The 21,381-nt window shown below is 38.4% G+C and overlaps 3 protein-coding genes across 3 annotated transcripts; 1 reads left to right on the plus strand and 2 right to left on the minus strand.

Annotated features, from left to right (window-relative positions):
• Window positions 1-1,694: 1,694 nt before the first annotated feature.
• Window positions 1,695-9,147, minus strand: nop2 (NOP2 nucleolar protein homolog (yeast)). Its single transcript, XM_034697233.1, has 16 exons — window positions 8,805-9,147; window positions 7,251-7,365; window positions 7,114-7,156; window positions 6,970-7,034; window positions 6,545-6,843; window positions 6,025-6,244; window positions 5,723-5,922; window positions 5,449-5,538; window positions 5,024-5,111; window positions 4,769-4,909; window positions 3,463-3,602; window positions 3,286-3,375; window positions 3,059-3,181; window positions 2,784-2,881; window positions 2,490-2,626; window positions 1,695-2,399 (listed from the first exon to the last, which is right to left on the minus strand). Exons 2-16 carry the CDS (start codon window positions 7,354-7,356, stop codon window positions 1,999-2,001), a joined length of 2,241 nt encoding a protein of 746 aa, XP_034553124.1. The 5' UTR covers window positions 7,357-7,365; window positions 8,805-9,147; the 3' UTR covers window positions 1,695-1,998.
• On the plus strand, window positions 9,133-11,528 carry emg1 (EMG1 N1-specific pseudouridine methyltransferase). The gene is made up of 5 exons (XM_034697346.1): window positions 9,133-9,326; window positions 9,491-9,592; window positions 10,551-10,692; window positions 10,826-11,031; window positions 11,118-11,528. The coding sequence occupies exons 1-5, from the start codon at window positions 9,177-9,179 to the stop codon at window positions 11,229-11,231; spliced, it is 714 nt and encodes a 237-aa protein (XP_034553237.1). The 5' UTR covers window positions 9,133-9,176; the 3' UTR covers window positions 11,232-11,528.
• A 1,645-nt stretch (window positions 11,529-13,173) lies between these two features.
• kel (Kell metallo-endopeptidase (Kell blood group)) lies at window positions 13,174-20,946 on the minus strand. Its single transcript, XM_034697232.1, has 18 exons — window positions 20,838-20,946; window positions 18,774-19,062; window positions 18,380-18,679; window positions 18,147-18,268; window positions 16,128-16,286; window positions 15,953-16,024; window positions 15,648-15,836; window positions 15,391-15,551; window positions 15,177-15,291; window positions 14,980-15,075; window positions 14,798-14,896; window positions 14,629-14,706; window positions 14,417-14,523; window positions 14,246-14,335; window positions 14,085-14,152; window positions 13,794-13,954; window positions 13,620-13,709; window positions 13,174-13,536 (listed from the first exon to the last, which is right to left on the minus strand). The coding sequence occupies exons 1-18, from the start codon at window positions 20,862-20,864 to the stop codon at window positions 13,384-13,386; spliced, it is 2,376 nt and encodes a 791-aa protein (XP_034553123.1). The 5' UTR covers window positions 20,865-20,946; the 3' UTR covers window positions 13,174-13,383.
• Window positions 20,947-21,381: the final 435 nt, after the last annotated feature.

A 21,381-nucleotide genomic window follows, 5' to 3' on the forward strand; every position in this document is an offset into this window, starting at 1 on the left:
TGATTTGTCCAACATTCAGTATGTAGTAAGTAGTATGTGAACAAGAGGAAAATATGCAGTAAGCCAAAACTCCCCGGATGTCTACTGACGTCACGGATACTACGTTCATATTTTATACAGTCTATGGCCAAATATGATATTCTTTAAGGACTGAATCCTGTGGTGGCCCTGAAGAACAAAGCAAATTTACAAAAGATAAGACACTTTTATAAAGTTGGAGACAAATTTACATTTTGGAAAACCTTTTTACATTTCATAAAACAAAATTACAAAATCAAAACACTTTTACCAAGGCCAAAACAAATTTACATTTAAGGAAACAGATTTACAAAAGATTAAACACTTAAAGTTGGAGACAATTTTACAAACAACGGAACACTTTTACCGTTAAGTCTGACTCCTTTTAGCCTGACTCCGTTTAGCCTGAGGCTATGTGGTCTGAGGCTGTTTCATCTGGATTCTGACACATGATGAAGGTTTTGCAGAGATATGACCAAGCTTTTTCCAGAGACATGATACTTTTTCAGCTGAGGTCTGACGCCTCTCTCTGAGACCCGGGGATGTCCTAATATGTAAACCATGTCCATCTCTGTTTGGTTTCTCTCCATCAAAACAAACTAAATGACCCCTCACTCCATCACTTCCGGATCACTTCCGGTATTTGGTACATTCCCTTTCCATACAAAATGAAATGTCAATTTGTTTCAGAAATGGTAAAAGTGTTCCATCTTTTGTAAAATTGTTTTCTTAAATTTGTTTTGGCCTTGGCAAAAGTGTTTTGCTGATGTAATTTTGTTTTTAGAAATGTAAAAATGTTTTCCAAAATTTAAATTTGTCTCCAACTTTTTAAAAGTGTTTCTTCTTTTGCAAATTTATTTTATCCTTCAGGGCCACCGTAGAAACCTGCTGCGAACACACCGAGCACACAGGTTTCCCTTTCACCTGACAGTAGTGCTAGTATGAAGGAGCGCACCCACATGTATGGTAAGCACAGGCACAATATGAGGCTCCTTCTGAAAATAGTGGATCAACCACTTCTACATATATATAAACTTTAAAGTTGGATCTTCAAGTGCTCTAAAAAGGTCTATGAAATTCAACCAGATTATGCAAACTGAAAATATTATTTTTCCACCTCATGGGTAAAAAACTAATTTGAAATAGCAGTAACTTACTTTTATTGAAAAATTGAAGTCAATGTCCTCTCTGCAATTTTTCACTTTGCAAAGGCCGGTTTTGGCCCACGTATGTTTGACACCCCTGCCTTTACCAAAACAATGACTGACAAAACTTACATATAACATACCTGGATTTTATTTTTACCCAATTTAAACCGTCTTTAACTACAGATGACACTAATGACATAGGACATGGAAAAATTAAAATTGTGCATTAGAATAAATAATTGAACAACTCTGGATCAAAATCAAGATACTAACAGTTACGATCCAATTACCCATTTGAGGCTCAAGTTGGTATCTTAAATCTAAACAACTACATTTCTATTAGATATATGACACTTTAATTTGTCCGAGCCAAAATAAGTTTACCATTGAAAATAAAACAAGTGTAAAATGTGATTAAAGATGCTCAGTTAAGTGTAAATAGATTCTTAATTAATTTACGATGTCTGACACAGGTGAACGTTAAATACAAGTAACTTACTACCAATGACTGATGAATGAAACAAGAAGAATATCTTAAAACATTTATTGTTTCACAGATTGATAGAAGACATCCCTCTCTGCAATTAATTCATTATACAAACATACTGAATATTTTGTAATACAAGGAAGGAAGGGCAGGACCAAACTACAGTGAGACTATCACTGATTACAACAAATCATTTGAACAAAAGCAGTACAGCCATATCTTACTGTCATATACAGAACTTCCTCTCTGACCAGAGCTCACACACCCGACTGTGGGGAGCTGAGGTGACATTGGTCTATAGGGAAGCTTTTACATAATGTAGGAATCTTAATCATACTGTACACATCACTCTACATCTTGATCTCGCAGCATGTGCTTCAACTTTCTGAACTTGTTCTTGCCCAGTCTTGTATTTGCTTTCATGGGCGTGTTTCTCTTTTTGCCCTGTTTTTTCTCAAATCTGCTGCCGTCCTTTTTGTCAGCCACAGCTGCTTTAGTTTCATCCGCTGTTTTTACTGCAGCCTTCTTTGCCTTTGCTCCTTTCACAGGCTCTCCATCCATTTTGGCAATCTTTGCCTTCTTTGGTCCAGCAGGTGACTCTTTGTTGCCTTTTGGCTTAACTTTTTCCGCTTTCTTGGCTGGAGTTCCATTGGCTTGGACTTTTCCCTTTAAGTTGCTTTTGGATGTTTTCTCTTCAGGAGAGTCTGTAACAACTGTTTCCTCAGGAGCATCTGCGCTTTCTTCTTCTAAATAAACAAGATAAAGAACAGATAAGTAAAAGTGAATAAAAACCTCTATGAGGAAATTTGGTTTGTGCTTGTGATAGAAAGTCTTACCTTTGCCTGTTTGTGCCGTTGGAATAACATTGGAGAACTTCTTAAACTTGGCCACAAAAAATCCATCCATATTGTGGGAATGAGGGTAAAATCGCCTGGACAGTCGCAGAGTAGGATGGAATCTGCGCTCTTTGAACCTTCAAAAAGGAGAACATAGAGTCAATCAATCAATCAATCAATCTTTATTTGTATAGTGCCAAATCACAACAAACGTTACCTGTTATTATATAATAGTCAGGGTTGATTATCAGAGTATTTGACTTTCAGTAACACAAACTGGTTATCTTTATTTACCTGGTGAAACCTTCCTTGCCAAAATCAAGTCCTGTGGGAACTAATTTGACATTTCTTTTCTTTAGAGCGTAGTCCACCACCCACTCATTCTCCTCCACCTGAGGAAATACATTTGTATCAATATGTATTCAGCTTTCTGAGTCACAAATGAACCAAAGAATGAAGTACTAGAATTATTTACATGGATGCTCCACGGAAATGTGCATTAATAGGCACTGTCCCTTTAAATAAATAAATAAATAATTGAAATACATTTCTGAAAGCAGTACACATACCATGATTGAACACGTGCAGTAGACCAGATATCCTCCTGTTGAGGACTCAGCGTTGACTGAGTCGATGGCGGATAGAATCAGTTCTTTCTGCAAATGAGCAGACCGGTGGATGTCTGCGTCATCCTGTCAGGAAAAAAGAGGAGAGAATGAAAAATGGATTCAGCAGTATCAGAAAGTATAGCTTAACATCCACATATGTGTAAACATAAACAGTGAGTATATTTTACCTTGCTGGTTTTCACAGCTGGATCTTTAGCAATGACTCCTGTGCCGGAGCACGGAGCATCGAGCAGAACTCTGTCGAACCCGCCCATTACCTGCAGGACAAATTACACCAGTCGGTACACCAAGAAACTCCCTGAGTGAACATAAACTAAAGACTAAACATTTATAATAAACTTTACCTTTGGGAACTGTCTTCCATCATAGTTGCTGACAATAGTGTTGGTGACCCCCAGACGGTGGATGTTGCCCACAACACTCTTTAATCTGTCAGCGTTAGCATCGTTAGCAACGATCACCCCGGTGTTCCTCATTAGTTGGGCTGCAGGTAGAAACAGAAGCTTTGTGTGTCAAAAAAATGTGAAGTTACTGTTCTCTATGTGAGTTAAATCAAGTGGGGACATTCCTACATATCATGTGGGAGTGTCCACCTGTCCAAAGGTTTTGGATACAAATGACAGAACTTCTAACTAAAAAGCTTGGTTTGACAATCACCCGCTCTCCTGAGCTCATGCTTTTGAACGATGACTCAGGGCAGAATTTTAACCAAACACAAAGACTGCTGTGGTTATCAGCATGCACTGCTGCCAAAAAGATGCTGGCAGTAAAATGGAAGCCCCCGCACACTCTTTCTATAAATCAGTGGTTTAATTTGTCCATAGAAATATTGACATTGGAGCTCTCTGTTGCTCGGATGAATCAGGCAGGCCAGGCTATGCTTAAAAACAGAAAGGAGGAACTCAACTTGGCCAGAACTATATTATGAATTGACTTGTTACATTTCACCATTGTTTTCATATATTGAATGTATCAATCCTTTATGCATCTATTCATATATTTATTTATTTATTTATTCATGCTGTAATCCTTTTTTTCTTATTTATTAAGTTGCCTATATATGTTCCTGACTTAATGTTAATATCTGCCTTCTGGTATATTTCTGATCCAAGACCCATGTGTGGGGTGGGGGGTTGTAAAAACTGATCACTTATGTTGTCATTTTGTTCTCTTATGCATTTTCCTCATCACAACTTTGACTGTATGAATTGTACTGACAGGATATTGGACCATGTATACTTGCAAAATCAGTCAAAAATGAATAAAAAGTTAAAGAAAATGTGAATTTGCCTTTATCTGTGTAAAATTGAATACATTTTCAACTGTTTAGACTCTCAAATGTTTTCAGTCATTTTTCAGATTCTGAAGTGCAGACTTCCCACTTTTTTTGTGATCTATCAAATAAAATCAAATATCTTTGGGATTTTGACTGTTGGCTCTATAAAACAAGGAGCTGAAATAAGCAACGTACTATATGATGATTTTGAACAGGTACTCTCTCAATTCCTGACATTTTACAGACAAATACAACAATTTATTGATTACAGAAATGACTTGTAACTGTGGAAAAGTTAAGTAAGTGCAGCTCATGTTACACTACTTGGTGTGATACAGCTGTGAAAACACTTGTATAACTGAAGTTCATCTTACCAATATATGTGGTCTTGCCTCCTGGGGCTGAGCTCATGTCCAACACCAACTCTCCCTCCTGAGGAGAGAGTGCCATCACAGGCAAGAAACTCGAGGCTCCTTGCAGCATGTACTGACCCGACAGATACTCGGGGGTTGCGCCTGTTTTTAAACACAGAATTGGGGTTCGTGTTAGCGTGTTTCTGCCTTTATAACTTGAATCTGAGATTTGTTAAGCTCAAGTCACACAGCTGACTTAAATATCCTGAAACATACCAACTGGTACAGATGAGTCATAGATGACCAAGCCCACTTTAGACCATTTCCCCAGTGGATCAAGGTTCACTCCTCTGTTGATCAAGGCCTAAAAACACAGATTCATAAAGTTCAGCCCATGAGCAGTAGAATTGAATATTTTGCAATGGGACATTTTATTAAAATCATCTGTTGAGGTGGCTCTCATATAGTTCAATTGTAGTTTCTGGGTGAATATTGCATTCAAAACTTAAATCATACTTTTTTGTCATTGTAGTTTATTATTACTTGTTAATTTTACCGAACTGAATGACAACTCTTCAAAGCCTACCCTCATACCCTGCCAATCTTATTCTGAAAACTTCAGAGTTGTCATTGGTTATTACATTATCATTAATAGTAATATTCTTGACAAATGTGTTGTAAAATATAGCTTAAGCAGTTACCTGTGCAAGGTCACGCCTCCTTGTTTTCAGAGTGTTGGTCCGAATAGTAACAGGTCTCTGGATTTCATTGGCCTCAAGAAAATCAACCAGCTGTAAACGAGATTAAAAAAAAACCCTCATAACTTAAAGAAAATGAAAACATCTGACTTCACACTGAATCTTGGACTGGTCTTGACAACAGATTTGTGATGAAATGATACAGTTCTGTACATCGAAGAGTTCAAGGCATGTTGAGAATATCAGGTATACGGTATAAAGAGCACTAATCACCCACCTCTGAAAAAGGAAAGAGGTCCATTAGTTTCTCAATAAGGAAGTGGTTGTAGCTGTAGTAAGTACAGAGATCCTTTTTCAGTAGAGAGATGTACTCTGTTCTTTCTTTCCCTTCTTCCCTCTTTGTTGAGAAGTTACAAAGGACATCGATGTTGTCTTTTATTCTCTGATAGATTGACTTCAAGTCTAAAGGCAGGATACCTAAAACAGAAATAAGAACAGGATTTAGACTTGATGAAAATCAATTCAAGTTTCAGCTCAAAGTTGAGAAAACCTTAGGAGGTAGAACTGTCAGTCACTCACCTTCCTTCTCGCTTTCCTCTGCCCCTGGTAATCTAAACTGATCCATTTCATCTATGTTTGTTTGAACTGTGTCTTCCTCGTCCATTTCATCGTCTGATTTCTTTTCCACCTCCTCATCATCATCTTCTTCATCATCCTCATCATCATCATCATCACTCCCAAATGGCATGGCTTCCTTCTGCTTTTTCTCTTTCTTGGCTGCCCGCTCGATGGGAAGAAGCTAAATGTGCAACAAAAAGGACATAAGTCTTTAATTTATATCAACTTTACATTCATCCCATTAAAGAAGCACTCTATACTGAGAGAGATACAGCATTCAAACTGGTTTCAACCACCAACAATCACCAAATATATCCATGAACAGAGAAGTGTTTGGAATTTTTGAATCGCTGTGCCTAAATCCTAATTGAATCTGTAAATAAGCAGTTACATGTTGACATCTAAACTCCCTTTCAGTTGTGTTTGGATCTTAAAAACAAGAAAAACCACAAAGTGGCATCATAATAAATCCTTCACTTACTTCCTCTCCATCACTTTCTTCCTCCTCACTGCCATCTTCAAGTGTACCATAGTCATCAACCATTTCGTCGTCATCATCATCATCATCATCATCTTCTTCTTCCTTCACATTTTTGACTGCCAGTTTGGCACCCTTCTTTCCTTGTTCTTGATCGCCCTTCTTCTGCTGCTGCTCTTCCTCTTCTTCTTCATCCTCCTCTTCCTCCCAGTGTTCATCACTGTCATCCTCATTTTCAGGTTCATTCATTTTGCGCTTCCTCTTCGCAGGAGTCAACCATTTACTGTTCTCATCAGTAAATCCTTTGGAGCAAAATAATTAGAAAATACAACACACGTTAATGCATATAACCTTTGCAGGTGCTGGGTTAGGTATTGTAAGCAGCTTGTGTATACAGAAAAAAAAATCAGTGCCAATGATGTGACTACCTTTCTTGGCCTTCTCTTCAGCAGTATTTTTAGGCGTTTTCACATTGGTGGCTCTTTTTGCAGCTCTGTAAAATGACAAATCAAATCAGCACCTTGGAAAAATAGTCCTGTCATTTAATGTCACATAATCTGTCAACCTATTACCTTTTTCTGCCTCGACTTGACAGGCGTTTTGGTTCTGTTTCCTCTGGAAATTGGCAAGAAACATTATTCATAATTAGACACAGGTGAATTAAGTGTGCACCTTCATGAATAGCTAGGATAAAGGGAAGAATATTCACCATCTTTAATGAACTTCACCAACTCTGTCTCTGCTCCTTGCTGCTTCCTGGATTTTCTCCCTGGTCCTCTCTTCACCTTGTTGGTGGGATCCAACTTTCTACCCATGACTCTGAGCTGAACAGCAAAAGAAAATAGAGAACAGCTGATGGATAGTTGATGAAACCCTAAGACCATTTGGTTTAGTCATGGGATGATTTTCCTTGTAGCAGACTGTTTCTGCTGGGGGGCTTGGGCGAACCACAAATCATACATGCAGTAATTTACAGCATGTTGTACTGATACAAAAAGACCCATAAATACTCCTGTTATAAGTAAATTCAGGCTTATATGCTTTAAAGCGTGTAATACTAAATGTGTAATAGTAATAGATGTTGAAATCAAAGTAATGATTCTACAAAACTTAGACCTAGGTTGCTGTAATTTAAATTATCATGCACAATATGGTCTGCAGGCAAGCTGTATGCTAGTTGTATAGTTAGTTCTGATTATCTGTAACATGTGAAATCAACATGAAATCAACCCTTTTTTTTACATTTACTTTCTTCTGGTTTCAAGCTTTTCTTTTTTCTATACTTTATTGTGTCAATGTTATATATACATGATATACATTTCTTACAGGTTCAAACCTTTTTGACACAACACTTTTTTTTTTTTTACATTTTGTGACCCCCCCACCCATACAAAATTGGACAGCAAATTATATAGAAATAGAAAATAAATAGAATAGGAAAAATAAAAGTTAATAATAATAATCATTTAAAAATAAAATAGAAAAGGTTATATAAAAAACTCAAATTTGAAAATACATAAATACATATATAAACAACCCAAAAGAAAAATATAAATATACATATAAATACACACACACAAAGACATACACATACATACACACATAAATATGCATATGTACATACACATATACACACGCACATACATACATACACACACGCACATACACACGCACATACATACATACATACACACACGCACATACATACACACGCACATACTTACATACATACATACATACAAGGGGCATAAGCTTATACATTTTCTTTTTTACAGGCACATATCGTATTATTCAATGTTCATTGATATCCTGTCCTTGCTTTGAAAGGTACCCATATTTTTTTCAAACAGCTTTTCATTTTTATTTATTCTATAGGTTACTTTTTCCCATTGAGTCAAGGTTCTCTTCTGTTCCTAACCACTTGAATACACTTGGAGATTCCTTTTTTTTTTCTCCAGTTTCTTGTGATTTGCTGGAGTGCTGTTATTCTCAATACACAGAAGAGGTATAACTCGATTCGACTCAAATTTCAAGAGACAAAGCTGCCCACAATGATACACCACACACTGTTCAAGAGCATTTACTTTTTCAGAGGCTCAGAGTAATGACAAGACGACCGCATCGAGACCTTACACACCAAGAACTGAAGTTAACAAGACTCCGCATGTCCTGTTTATAGATTATGATAAGACTTCGACTAGCAACATTAAAAATCAAACCGACTGTTCGTGCTGAGTTCAGCAATAATTCCTCACATACTCACCAATTATTGTGTCCTCTGATAACAACTTTTAGCTGTGTAGTGTTAGATCAAACGTGCACATGTAAAATCTCTCTGTCCCACACGTTGGTTTGAGAGTATCCGGCGCACAGCAGTGACGCAAGGCGATGCTGCCGTCGCGCGCTCACACGTGGGGCACTAAGGACACAAATTTAAAATATGAAACCTTTTTTAAAAAATAATAAAAGTTGAATACAAATTTTGAAACTACTCAAAAGTTATTTATTCGCATTAATTGTCACATATTTTGTTAAATTAGTGTACTGTAAACATGCACGTGAACGTGCCATAGGAACGTGCAGTGTTCTAGTGACGCAATCATTCTGCGACAAATCAACTGATACCGAAGGCAACATGGCAGCCCCTGAGAGTAAGAAGCGTGGTTTGGAACATTTGGATGAATATGAACCAAAACCTGTCAAACACCTTCGAGGCCTGCATGACCGAATGGCAGAGAGGAGACTGGTGGTCATTCTCGAAGGAGCTTCGTTAGAAACAGTGAAGGTAAAGCGTCAGGGATCTGTTTCTGCATTGTTTTGATAAAAGCCCCTATCTGCTACTTGAGGAAGTGGCATCAGTAACCATACCTTTAAAAGTGGGCAACTTATACTTTAAGTGATTGCAAAGCTAAAGAGGGTTTGTTGTTTGTGTGGTTTTTCCTCTCCCAGGTTGGAAAAACCTTTGAGCTGTTAAACTGTGACCAACATAAAAATATAATCGTCAAAAGTGGAAGAAACCCTGGAAATATAAGACCAGATATCACTCATCAGGTAAGCATTTACTTCACACTTACTTACTTCTAAATTGATGATCCATATACTAGATTTGATTAGGATTTTGTGTAAGTATTATATTAAACATATACAGTACCAGCCAAAAGTTTTAGAACACCCCAATTTTTCCACTTTTTTAAATTGAAATCCAAGCAGTTCACGTCCATTGAATAGCTTTAAATGGTAAAAAAGTAAGTGGTGAACTGCCAGAGGTAAAAAAGAAAAGGTAAGATTACCCAAAATTGAAAAAAGAATGTACATTTCAGAAATATACGAAAAGGCCTTTTTCAGGGAACAAGAAATGGGTTGGTGTTCTGCAGCAATTGAAGTTAGTCAAGCCTTGAAAGTTGGTGCTACCAATTCTTACAGGCGTCCCAACTGTCCTTGATTATTTCCAAATCCCTCTGTGTGCATAAAAGTAGTGTTGGAACACACTGTGGTAACGTACCCTCATGAGCAATATTTGAACAGTCTTATACTCCAGAAAGTAATGTGTTGATAAATGGCAAGAAAAAGGTGCCAAAGGTGGCTACTTCGATGAGCCAAAAGTTTAGAATACATTTTAGGTTTTGAATAGATTCCATGATTTATTATTGAAATTCATTTGTTTATTTGTTCAATGTTTTATTTCAGAGCACAAGAAGACATTGAACTGCATAATTTTCAATACAAAACTTGAAAAATTGGGGTGTTCTAAAACTTTTGACCAGTGGTGTATATTATTTGAATCAGTTTTTTTGTTATACCATTTGTACCTTATACATTATTATCAGCTGATGTGTAAAAAAAGATCCAAGGAAACGGTTAACACTTATGTGTATAACTTGAATATTTGCTTAAAACACAACATTGATTCATCTTCTTCTACACTGCACTGTAGTTTTTTTCTTCTGTGAAGTTCCAGCCATGATCTTTTCAAAGAGCCATATGAATATGCCTTGTTTCCTTCCGCCAGTGCCTGCTCATGTTGATGGACAGTCCATTGAACAGGGCAGGCCTTTTGCAGGTTTACATCCACACAGAGAAAAATGCCTTAATAGAGATAAACCCACAGACCCGCATCCCAAGAACCTTCAATCGCTTCTGTGGCCTAATGGGTAAACCACCATATTAAATTTTTTTCTGAGTGTCAACAATGGGTTCATATTTTATAATTTTCAAAGAACAAAGCAGTAAATCTTACAAATCCTTAATGCCTAAAACACTCTCTCCTCTCCCCTCCTATCTCAGTTCAACTGTTGCACAAGCTGAGTGTCAGGGCAGCTGACGGTCCTCAGAAGCTTCTGAGGATGATTAAAAACCCAGTGTCTGACCATCTGCCTCCTGGCTGCCCCCGCATGTCCACCTCCTTTTCTTCTGGAGAGGCAGTCTGTCCTCGGACTTTGGTACCAGAGGGACCAGCTGCAGTGGTGATCGGAGCATTTGCACATGGAGCGGTGAGAAAGAGCTTTTGATTACAGGTGATAAACTGTTAATACCATCCAATCTGTGTCTGTATGACTGACATCTTTTTCTTTATTAGATTAATGTGGACTACACAGAGAAGACTGTATCTATCAGTAACTACCCCCTCTCTGCGGCACTGACCTGTGCCAAGATGTGCTCAGCCTTTGAGGAAGTGTGGGGTGTCCTGTGATAGTGAACTAGTGATGTTGACCTGGAAAAGAGGAACATGGACATTCTTAAATGGACTAGAAATGGACATTATGGAAACATTAGACCAAATGTCAATTTTGCCGGTGATGTTGTATGGACTACAACAATTTATCATCTTACACCCTGTATGTGTATACTGATTTTGTCTCTTTGCATACCCTTTTTTTGTACCACTTCCCCTTTTCATTTTTTTGTGACGCTATCAATTGCTCCAATAACAGAGTTTTGGATTATCAATCAATACAATTACATTTAAATAAATAACCATGATGAGTCATTTCATTCTCTGGGACAAAAGGTTAAGACCAGCAAAGTTGATAAACATTTAAAACATGAAGTAAAAGATACATTTCACAAGAAAAAGGAAATGTAAAATGGTGATCAAGATTTCATTTCAATGCCGATAAATCAAAAGAAAACATACAACTTTGGGCTGCTGGTAAGACTAAAGTTTATTACTGCTCTACATGAGTTACTCTTAATGCTAATCATAGTAGTCAGGGGCAGAGCTAGACTCTCAGCGCAAAGAGGGCGGAGCATTCTCAAGGGGCCTGATAGTCAAATTCACAACTGTAAAACAGCTGATATATTTTCTCCCCTGCTTATCAATAAAAAACAAATATTCTCACTTATTGATCCAAGACAGCCCATAAAAGGCAACACGTTGCTTGTTGAGTTCAAATGTTTCAGCTGCACCGAGGACAGCATACAGCACTCTACTGCATTGATTAATGAATGGTTCAGCACCAACGCTGATGGACAGCAACAGGCAGGTGCATTATCCACTTCTGTCTTTCTCAGGAATAACATAAACATAAAATAGACACAGCCGTCTACAACACAGTAAAGTGTGTTTAAACAGAAAACAGTCAGCAGTTTGAACGCAATTTCAAAGGCAGTCTACAATACCTCAGGAGGGGACACATAGGTGCCGAGATCTGTTAAACACGTTAAACGTTAGTGTTATCCATGGCTGACAAAATTAATACAATGTCTCAAAAAGAGTGGAACTCCTTCACAACTTCCACTGGCTTGGAGATGTCTTCTGAATAGAAACATGCAAGCTCCAGAATTTTCTTTTCCGCATCAGGGGGCTCAGTATTGTGAACAGTTTGGCTATTTCTCGATACTCGAACTGCCTCACCAAAATATCGAGGGTGTAAAATTAAACCTCTGCTGAGAACAAAATGCAAACAAAGTGACTTATCATAACCCTATTCATAATCCTAACCCTGTTCTTAACCCTAACCCTATTCATAACCCTGACCCTATTCATAACCCTTATCCTAATCATAACCCTGACCCTATTCATAACCCTTAGATTCTTTTCAAAGCCTTTACCAGCCGGAGGTTTCAGAATTGGCCTTATCACCTTAATAGTTTTTCCTCGTGTATCCCTGATTGTTTTTTGGAGGGGGGGCTGACTTTCCTCTGCATTTTTTCTGTTCCCCAATTTCCTAAGGCAAATATCACAAAGAAATGTCAGCATATACCCACTTTGATGAGGGGAAGCTTAACAAGCACATACATTCTGATATTCAAACCGTAATTGTGGTACCTCTCCCCTCTCTGCTGTCGTAACCCCGCCCACAAAAGATTGTTGTGTTCTATTAGGAAGTAGTGGCTTCCCAGTCAACCAGGGTGATGTAGTGGGGCTGCCACTCGACCAATCAGGACAGAGGGTTGGGGAGTAGCTCTGATTGGTCCATGATAACGGGAACGAGGGGAATAATAACATTGCTTGATACAAAGACATTGGAAAACAGAAATTTTGCCATAATCTCAAATTACTTCACTTACAGATGAGTACCGATGGGTATTATGACCTTTTCTCCAATTCTGCCAACAGCAGCTTTAACATGGTAATGTTTAAAATGAAACATGAGACAAAAAAGTTTTTTCTAATTTTATTTACATGAATGTTTGAACAGTTTATACAATCTATGGGATTGCAAACATCTTAACCATAACTGCAGACAAAAAAAACAGGTGTCTTGTTTTGAAAATACTGTCAGTCCTCTCTTTATATTAATATAATAAACATCTGTGTAAAACAACAGATTTCCAGCATATACATTGAGCTTAATGTGCATTATGTTAAAGGTTGACAGAAACCCTCTCGTCCCTCAGGGCTATGCTCCGCATGCTTGTAATGAATGTTGCTGGGTTTTATTGGGGCACTGTAAGCTTGTAGGACACAGATCAGATGTGGCACAAATGACAGAAATCAAGAAGGATGGCTCCAGGGGCATGAATTCTCTGTATGGGTCTGAGTCACATTTGAGCTGCAAAGAATACGTTAGTCAGTATTGGCTTTGTAGTTTAGAGATTAAGAGATTAAAATTGAAACCTGAGAGAGGCACAATACCTGAGAAAACGATGTGAGAAACAGTCGAATGTGCGATATTCCCGAGATAGAAGTGTCTTTTGGATGATCCTTTAGACTGTGATGATAAGCCTGAGGAGAGACGAGAATAGGATGTTCATTTGTAAAGCGATCTGTGTTATATACAGAGACTAAAGCCTGAAGATGGCTGCTCACCTGCAGTGCTGTCTGCAGTGCAGAATACTGCACCCAGACCTCCTGCTGCTGCACCGCTGAGAGAGAAACCCCCCCTCCTCTTCCTGCATTTTCTGCCACTGTGAGATAGTGAGCCCAAACACATTCTCCCACAGCATGCACTGTTTCACTCTGAGAGTAAACTACCACAACAGAGAGATTAAGATTAGAATGCAAAAAATAATTGAGAGTTGTAAACGTAACAGTAAAATGAACAGAAATGCAAGCTAAACTAGATTTTTCAAGTGGTCTGCAAATTTGAACTTCTCTTACTGTCAGGTAAAAGCAAATGCAGTATATCTTTGGCCATAAGGAAACCTATCACACCATAATTCATCGCCCTGTGTAAGAAATAAAATAAGCATCAAAGTAATGTTTAATCATAAGTACACTATGAAAAACATTTGTGCTTTGAAACGTATTGCACTCTTTACCGAGGGTAGGTTGGATCAAACAGAGGAGGAACAAACATTCCCATTGGAAAGAGAAGTTCATCACCCTGGAGGAGTGGTGTGACAGACAGACTAAAAGAAAACCAGAAAAGATTGAATGTTTCTTTAAAACATTAATATTTCTAAGATTTAAGAACAGAGCTAGACACTTACATATCAGGGGCGTCAGACTGCTGAGCCAAGAGCTTAGTTCGTCTCTTTTGCCACAAGGACAGTAGCTGAACGTAGTTTGAGAAGAAGCTATCTGTGTTGACCATGACCTGGATTAATACACATCTGAGTCAATCTTTGTTCTCAGTTCAAGAGGAAGGTTAATGTTTTATATCTGCCTGAACTGTCAGAGCCAAAGGAGGTTCATAATGTACCTTACAATAAAGCCGGTCAAGCTCAGCCTCTCCCGGCTCCTCTTTTGTCGTCCAAAGTTTTGGTTTTAAAGACTGAACCTGGGGGTAGACAGACTTGCATTGATATCAAAACACACACACGTTTGAGTTTCAAATATAAGGTATGCTAATGATTCTTACTTCCTTTTACCTTTTTCATGACAAGCTGGTGGGTCTCCTGATCTGTCCAACTGAGTTCATGTAGCTTGGATTTGAAGGAGGAAAATGTATTTTGGATGATCTCCTCTGCCTGATGACAAAAAAAAAAGGAATAACGGAGTACACTAAATAGCAGGCTCATACATTTAGTTGTGCTGAATAATTTCTACATACCTCTCTGTGTGCTGTCCTTTTACTTAGCAGGTCTCTAAGAACTATGTCAAATCCTTTCTCTGTCTCTAACACACAGTGTTGCCAGCGAGGAGCTACCTGGTATAGAGAACCAAAAATGTAGCTTTTACTCAACAAATCAACTCACGGCTGTGAACTTTTTAAAAAGAGGGAAGAAGACCACGTCTGAATTGACTCACTCCATCACTGTCACCAGGAGACACAGACACATTCCTCACTGTTTCAGAGAATCTGGAGTCCAGAGCAGGCATCAGTGTGTGCAGCAGATTGAAGAACATATAAGTATGAAGTGGGCTGCAAGTGTGGTATCAAATATGACATAAAAGGTTAAAAATAAGAATGAGCATGTCTCAAGATGTCTGATTGTGGGTTATTTTGTGTCACTTACAGTACCTGGTGTTAAGCTCCTGCTTGTTCAGCCATTTGACAATGATGCGAGACATATGCACAATGTAAGGTAAGTTATGCAGAAGGACAGGATCATCTTCAGTCAGAGGCAGTGGATGGAAAGCAGCCTGCAGACAGCCCAACCAATCAATGGCAGGAGCCTGGCTCTGCAGGCAAATTAACACAAACAAATCAGCTATGATAGAGGATTAAGACAATGTATAGGTTTGTGTATAGCGACACATCCGCCTACTCCTCCAGACCTGTAGCTGTTTGATGGTCATGCGATTATGTAGCTGCCCTTTGGATAGGCGATAGTGCAGAGGTGCGGCTGCCACAGCAAACTCAGAGGACATAGAGATGAACGGGCCCAAGTGGATCATGGCGCTGCTGGGCGGGGCCCCCAATAGAGCCAAGTACCTCTGACATGATGCCCAGAATGGAAGTAATGTCTGGATGAAAAGAGATGGGTGGATGACAGAAGAAGCCCTTACTGGGATAAACTGATATTGTTTTTTTCATAAGAAATATTTCCTGATCAATACAAGCCTTGCTAAAAGTTACCCACCTTTGTTTTGGCTTGAGACTTCTGCGTCTTGCTGTTCCATTCAGTGGGAATCAACAGATCTGGCTGATCTATCTGTTGACAAAAGAAAGACTTGAGTCAGAACAATGACACAAATCCTACTTTGCCTTGGCCATGATCCCACAATGTTAAGGACAATTTCCGAATGGATACAGACCTGTATGTATCTTTTGGTTGTCCCATGTAAAGTGTCATTTGGGTCTTTGCCCACATAGAGGTTGAAGAATGGGAAAGTGCTGTAATCCCTCATCAGCAAACTCAGAGTGGCATTAAAATCTGTGTTATTCCACCCTCCTGAAACTGCCCAGCCGCCTAGCTGCATGCAGAGAGTATAAACAAACAAATATGATTCGAAGCTCAGCAACAGGTTTAGATAGTAAAACAAACTGGGGAGAGATACACAAGTAGCAATGCTTCAAATGATTCACCGGTTATGAGTGAGAAATAAATAGGCAGTAGTACATGTTCTTCATTTTATTAAATGCTCTATTAATTTTTTTATCTTTAACCCTAGCTTCCCTCCTCTTTTCAACGCTTAATATAGACATGAAATTGCTACACAGGTATACACTTTGTCTATTTTCAAATATGTGTCGACTCACTGAATTAACTATATAAATTAAGCCCCCCTGGATGTCACTCCCACTAATAATGGTAATAAATTCCCGCATTTTACAAGTGTAAGATGTCAATAAAAATTCAATGTAATTCTGATTTCAATGTAATTTGCAATCTTATTGAAAATTAATTATTATTATTTTACTTTTTTAAAATATTATTATTATCCTTATCATTGGTTGTTGTATATTACTTTATCCATCTGTCTTGTTTCTTTTTTTCTTTTCTTTTTTTCGTATAACTAACTGTAATAACCTGGAAAAATGCAAAAAAAAAAACATAAACAAAAACTGTCTTATTCCACCCTCCTGAAACTGCCCAGCCCCCTAGCTGCATGCAGAGAGTATAAACAAACAAGTACGATTCGAAGCTCAGCAACAGGTTCAGATAGTAAAACAAACAAAACAATTGAATATGTCCTTCACAAATAATCACAAACATATGCAACTATCAGTGACAAATACACAAGGCTCTGGTTCAAAATATTTTAGTGTAACAACAAATAACTCCATGTTATTATATCACCACTTTTGAGATGGCCAACAAGACCAAGAATTTACAGCCTTGCTAGCATTTCCAGGATGTGCTTTGAGTTAAAAGCTAATTTTAGCATTGAATTATATCACATATTAGACCCCATGATAGCTTTTCATATCCAGGATTTTTTAAAATTACAACTGTAAGCTGTGTCTTACCCCAAGATAAAATAATAAAGCCTGCTATTTGACCCTAAACCGTGATTATAAATTGTCTGAATATCTATACTGTGTCCGAGATACAAAACAAAGACGTATCCTGACCAAATACAGGCTGAGTGACCACCAGCTGGCTGTAGAGACAGGGAGACACAGGCAGACATGGCTGCCCAGAGAGGAGCGTCTATGTGCTCACTGCTCTACAGGGGACATAGAGACAGAGATGCACTTCCTCCTCCACTGTAGCAAGTTCTCTTTACTAAGAGATTCCCACTACAGGGAAATTACTAAAGTAGTAACAAACTTCCCAACATTAACCCCAGAGGTGAAACTATCAGTTCTCCTGGGGGAAGGGTCAGCAGCTCCTCTGGCTTCTAAATATGTGTCTGCCTGTCACAGCCTGAGGGACGCACCATCCCATAATATTTGATTTTAGGTGCAGGTTTTATGAGCATACCACATCAAGAGAGGACATTGAGATATGCTGTATGGGTGACACCATCATTCATTGATGCATATAAAAAATGTAATATATATAATATGTAATGAATGTGTATGGATCTTATGTGCTTTGGCAACAACATGTCTTTGTTCATGCCAATAAAGCAAATTGAATTGAATTGAATTGAATTGAAAACAAAAAATACCTAGTTTTAGTGGTATCATAACACCTGTTTTAGCTGTCAATTATGAATATACTTTGTTAGCTTGAAAACATTTAGTGACTAGTATTAAACCCAAAGGCTGATGGGTATATATTTTATTTTGCAAGTGTTTGGCCACGTTCAAAGACATATCAGCTATATAAGCACTTGGTAACTTCGTAATAGTCCTATAAAAATAGATGTATTATTGTATCTTACTTTCTTGATTAGAGTTAGGAAGGGCTCTGCTCCAGCAGTCTCTATGGATTTTGTGTCCAAACAGGAACGATAAAATCCTTTGGCCTTCTGCACCGCTGTACTGTTCTGTCCATCATTTAATTCTGAGAAATGGATTGAGAAACCACATTTTAAATATGATTAAAAATACGGTTCTGTACAGAAATATGATTGGATAAAGCAATACAATATACTTCCTGGTTTCAGACACCTACCCAAAATCTCCTTGAGAAATTGCAGCTGTGTAGTTTTTCTGTCCAGTATTTTCTCCTCTCTTAGTCCTCTGTCTTCTCTTGCTATATTTTCCTCTCCTCTCTTTGGCCACACTGCCTTTTTATTCTTGTTCTGTGGATGTCCAGGGATGCCCTGACCCCTCTGCCTCCCTCCACTGTCTGCTGAAAGTCTGTCAGACCCACACATGAACAAGAAGTAATCACAGGGCTGCTTGAAGGGATCCGCCGACATGGACAGACGGGCAGAGGCCCTCTGACAGGCTGGAGAGACACATGGGGTCTCTACAGGAAAGAATGAGAGAAGTTAGGAATGAAAAGGCAATATTTGAATTGATTGTGTCATCTTATAGCTTTTTCCCCCCCTCTGGAGGCCTACCAGTGTTTGCAAGATTATTTCTCCTGTTTTGAAGATTTTGATGCATGTAGTAAATAACTCCCACAATGGCGGCACATAAGGAGAATCCCAGGACGAGGAGCAGCAGCCTTTGATGGTTTTTCAACGCTGATTTTGCTTGGTGCGGGTACTCAGGGTTAGACTCTGGTGATTGTAGGTCAGGGTGGGGTTGGTTTTGTTGATCTTGGGGCTCAGGCCATTGAAACAGAGGTGGAGGCTGAAACTGTCCATCAGATTCTGCCTGTGAAGATGGCTGGACTGATGTATGAAGCTAAAAGTGAGCAAATGGAACAATATTTTACAGGGTCAAGTGATGTAAATAGACTTTGTTCAAAATGTGCTCAGTCAACATTTTCTTATAGTAAAAATTTTGAAAAATAATGAAGGGGTGATGACAGCCCAGTGGAGCTCTCATACAGACCTGGTGCAGATGTTACAAAGAAAAATACATTGCCTGACTTTTTAAAACTATTTACTAAGTAAAGCAATGTCCACTGCTGACCGCTCATCAGCAGCTGCTATGTTCACTGGCTTTGAGTAGCTTCACAAATCAGCAATGTTGATCAATCAAGGTGTTTATTGAAAGTAGTGGTATTGTGCTTTTTTCATATTTCACAAACAAATATTGAGTCAAAATGTTGGATGTCAATACAAAAAGTGGGTAAAGCTTCAAAATGTGAGACAAACATGTGGTGGAGTAATCCCAGGATGAGACAGCAGGCCGCTCTGAACAGAGAACTAAGCCAACCAAGTGGTGAAACTCCTTAAAAAGGCACAAGAAACATTACTATTTTGTCCCTTTTCAAGTGTCCAGGTTAGGTTTGGGGTCCAAAACTTACGGCCATATTTCATAACTTGTCATTTAGAGAGAGACACAGTGGTTAACTCAATGACAACAACAACAACTTTGTAGCAGGGCAACAGGGGAGGAAGGGTTTGAGTGCTGGGTTCCAGAGTGCCTTAAAGAGACAGTAGCTGCAATTAGGTTTTTCATACAGAGGCTGAATTGAGGGTTTTAGACACCATTCTGAGTTAAGTAGATAATTGTTCAAGCAACATAAATCATGTGAAGATACTAACAAAGGTATCAGGAGGAAATTTATTTTCTATATATATTCTTGTTGAAATTCTTGTTCTGTACAACTTTTTGTTTGCTGCTGTAACTCCATGAATTTCCCTGTTGCGGGACGAATAAAGGAGTATCTTATCTTATCTTATCTTAATTTAAAAGCCTGAAAATGAGCATAATATTAATAAACAAACACCCACTCTCAAACAGAAGCCTTTGTGTCAATTTGGTAGTCCCAAAAAGGACAAACCACTATCTCATCCTCTCCAATACAGGAGTAAGTGTGTTTTTTAACATAAATCTGAAACACTTGTACCCTATACACCACTGAGAATCTTTCTTGTGGGACACATCAATAAAGCCACTTCCAGTCAAACTGCTATACCTTGCTTTTTTTTTTTGCCACTGAACCAGTTTTATGCCCATTAAAAAAACTCCACACAGGAGCTTTAATCATTTCCACTGCTTGAAACATTAAGCGCCTCTCAATAAAACGTTTTCTTTGTACTTTTTGAAAAATACTGTGCTAGTTTGTAAGAGCCTGAAACTTAATTTGTCAAAATCTGATATGTCATAATACAACGTGCTGATACATGCACTTTAACATCAGCAACCATGACAGTAGCTTAAACAGTAAGCACATGTACTTTGATTATTTCCACTGATGTGTTAATAACACCAGCACTTGACAGAAACTTGTCTTATACAGTATGATCTGTCTTATTTAAAAATGTTCCAAAGTTACAGGAAAGACAATTAGTTTGAATTGTGGCCTTAACATTTTTTGTCAATACAATTTGATCCCATTGCAAGCCTCACCACACCACATAATTTGACTTAAAACTATTTTCCCAAAGAAAAATGCGTGGCTGTGCTCCAGTTTCCAACCACTAAAACACACAGATTAGCCTCATCTCCATGTGAACATAGTAAACACAGCCTCATAACAACTTTTTGGTCTCTAGAAAAGATCTTACCTCAAACTCTAAAGGGATTTCACTCATTCTTAGTGTTTGGATGTGTTGCTCAGTGTTCCTCCAGCGTGTTGCATCCTATGTCTTTCACATTTGATGTCTCACATGTGCTCCCTCCTTCTGTAGTCAAACAGCTGTCATCTCAACTCACTATCTCTTTTCATCACTCACTTCTCTCCTCATCTGACACTGATAAAAACAACTCTGCAAGCCATGTCCTACTCTCCCCTCCACACTATCAAGCTCAGACTCTGGTTGTTCTGGGACATGCATGTGGATGTTTTTGGGTGAAACTCAACATGAATTACTCCCCTTCCCATCTGTTGAGTCAAATTCTTAGACAGGTAAGTGAAGATTTTTTTGTTTTTGCTGATACATTTGTAAGGCAGCATTAAACAAGGTCAAGCACTTCCTGGAAAGTAAACACTCTATGATGCAGTCATACATGTTCACTGTCGTCATTATCAGTGAAGCATATGGCTGTTGACAACTGATAGAGCAGTCTGGCGTGCATTATGTGTGCAGTGGTAGAGTGTAAAACAGCTAA

Source organism: Notolabrus celidotus, chromosome 12 (assembly GCF_009762535.1).
Source record: "Notolabrus celidotus isolate fNotCel1 chromosome 12, fNotCel1.pri, whole genome shotgun sequence".
Lineage (NCBI taxonomy): Eukaryota > Metazoa > Chordata > Actinopteri > Labriformes > Labridae > Notolabrus > Notolabrus celidotus.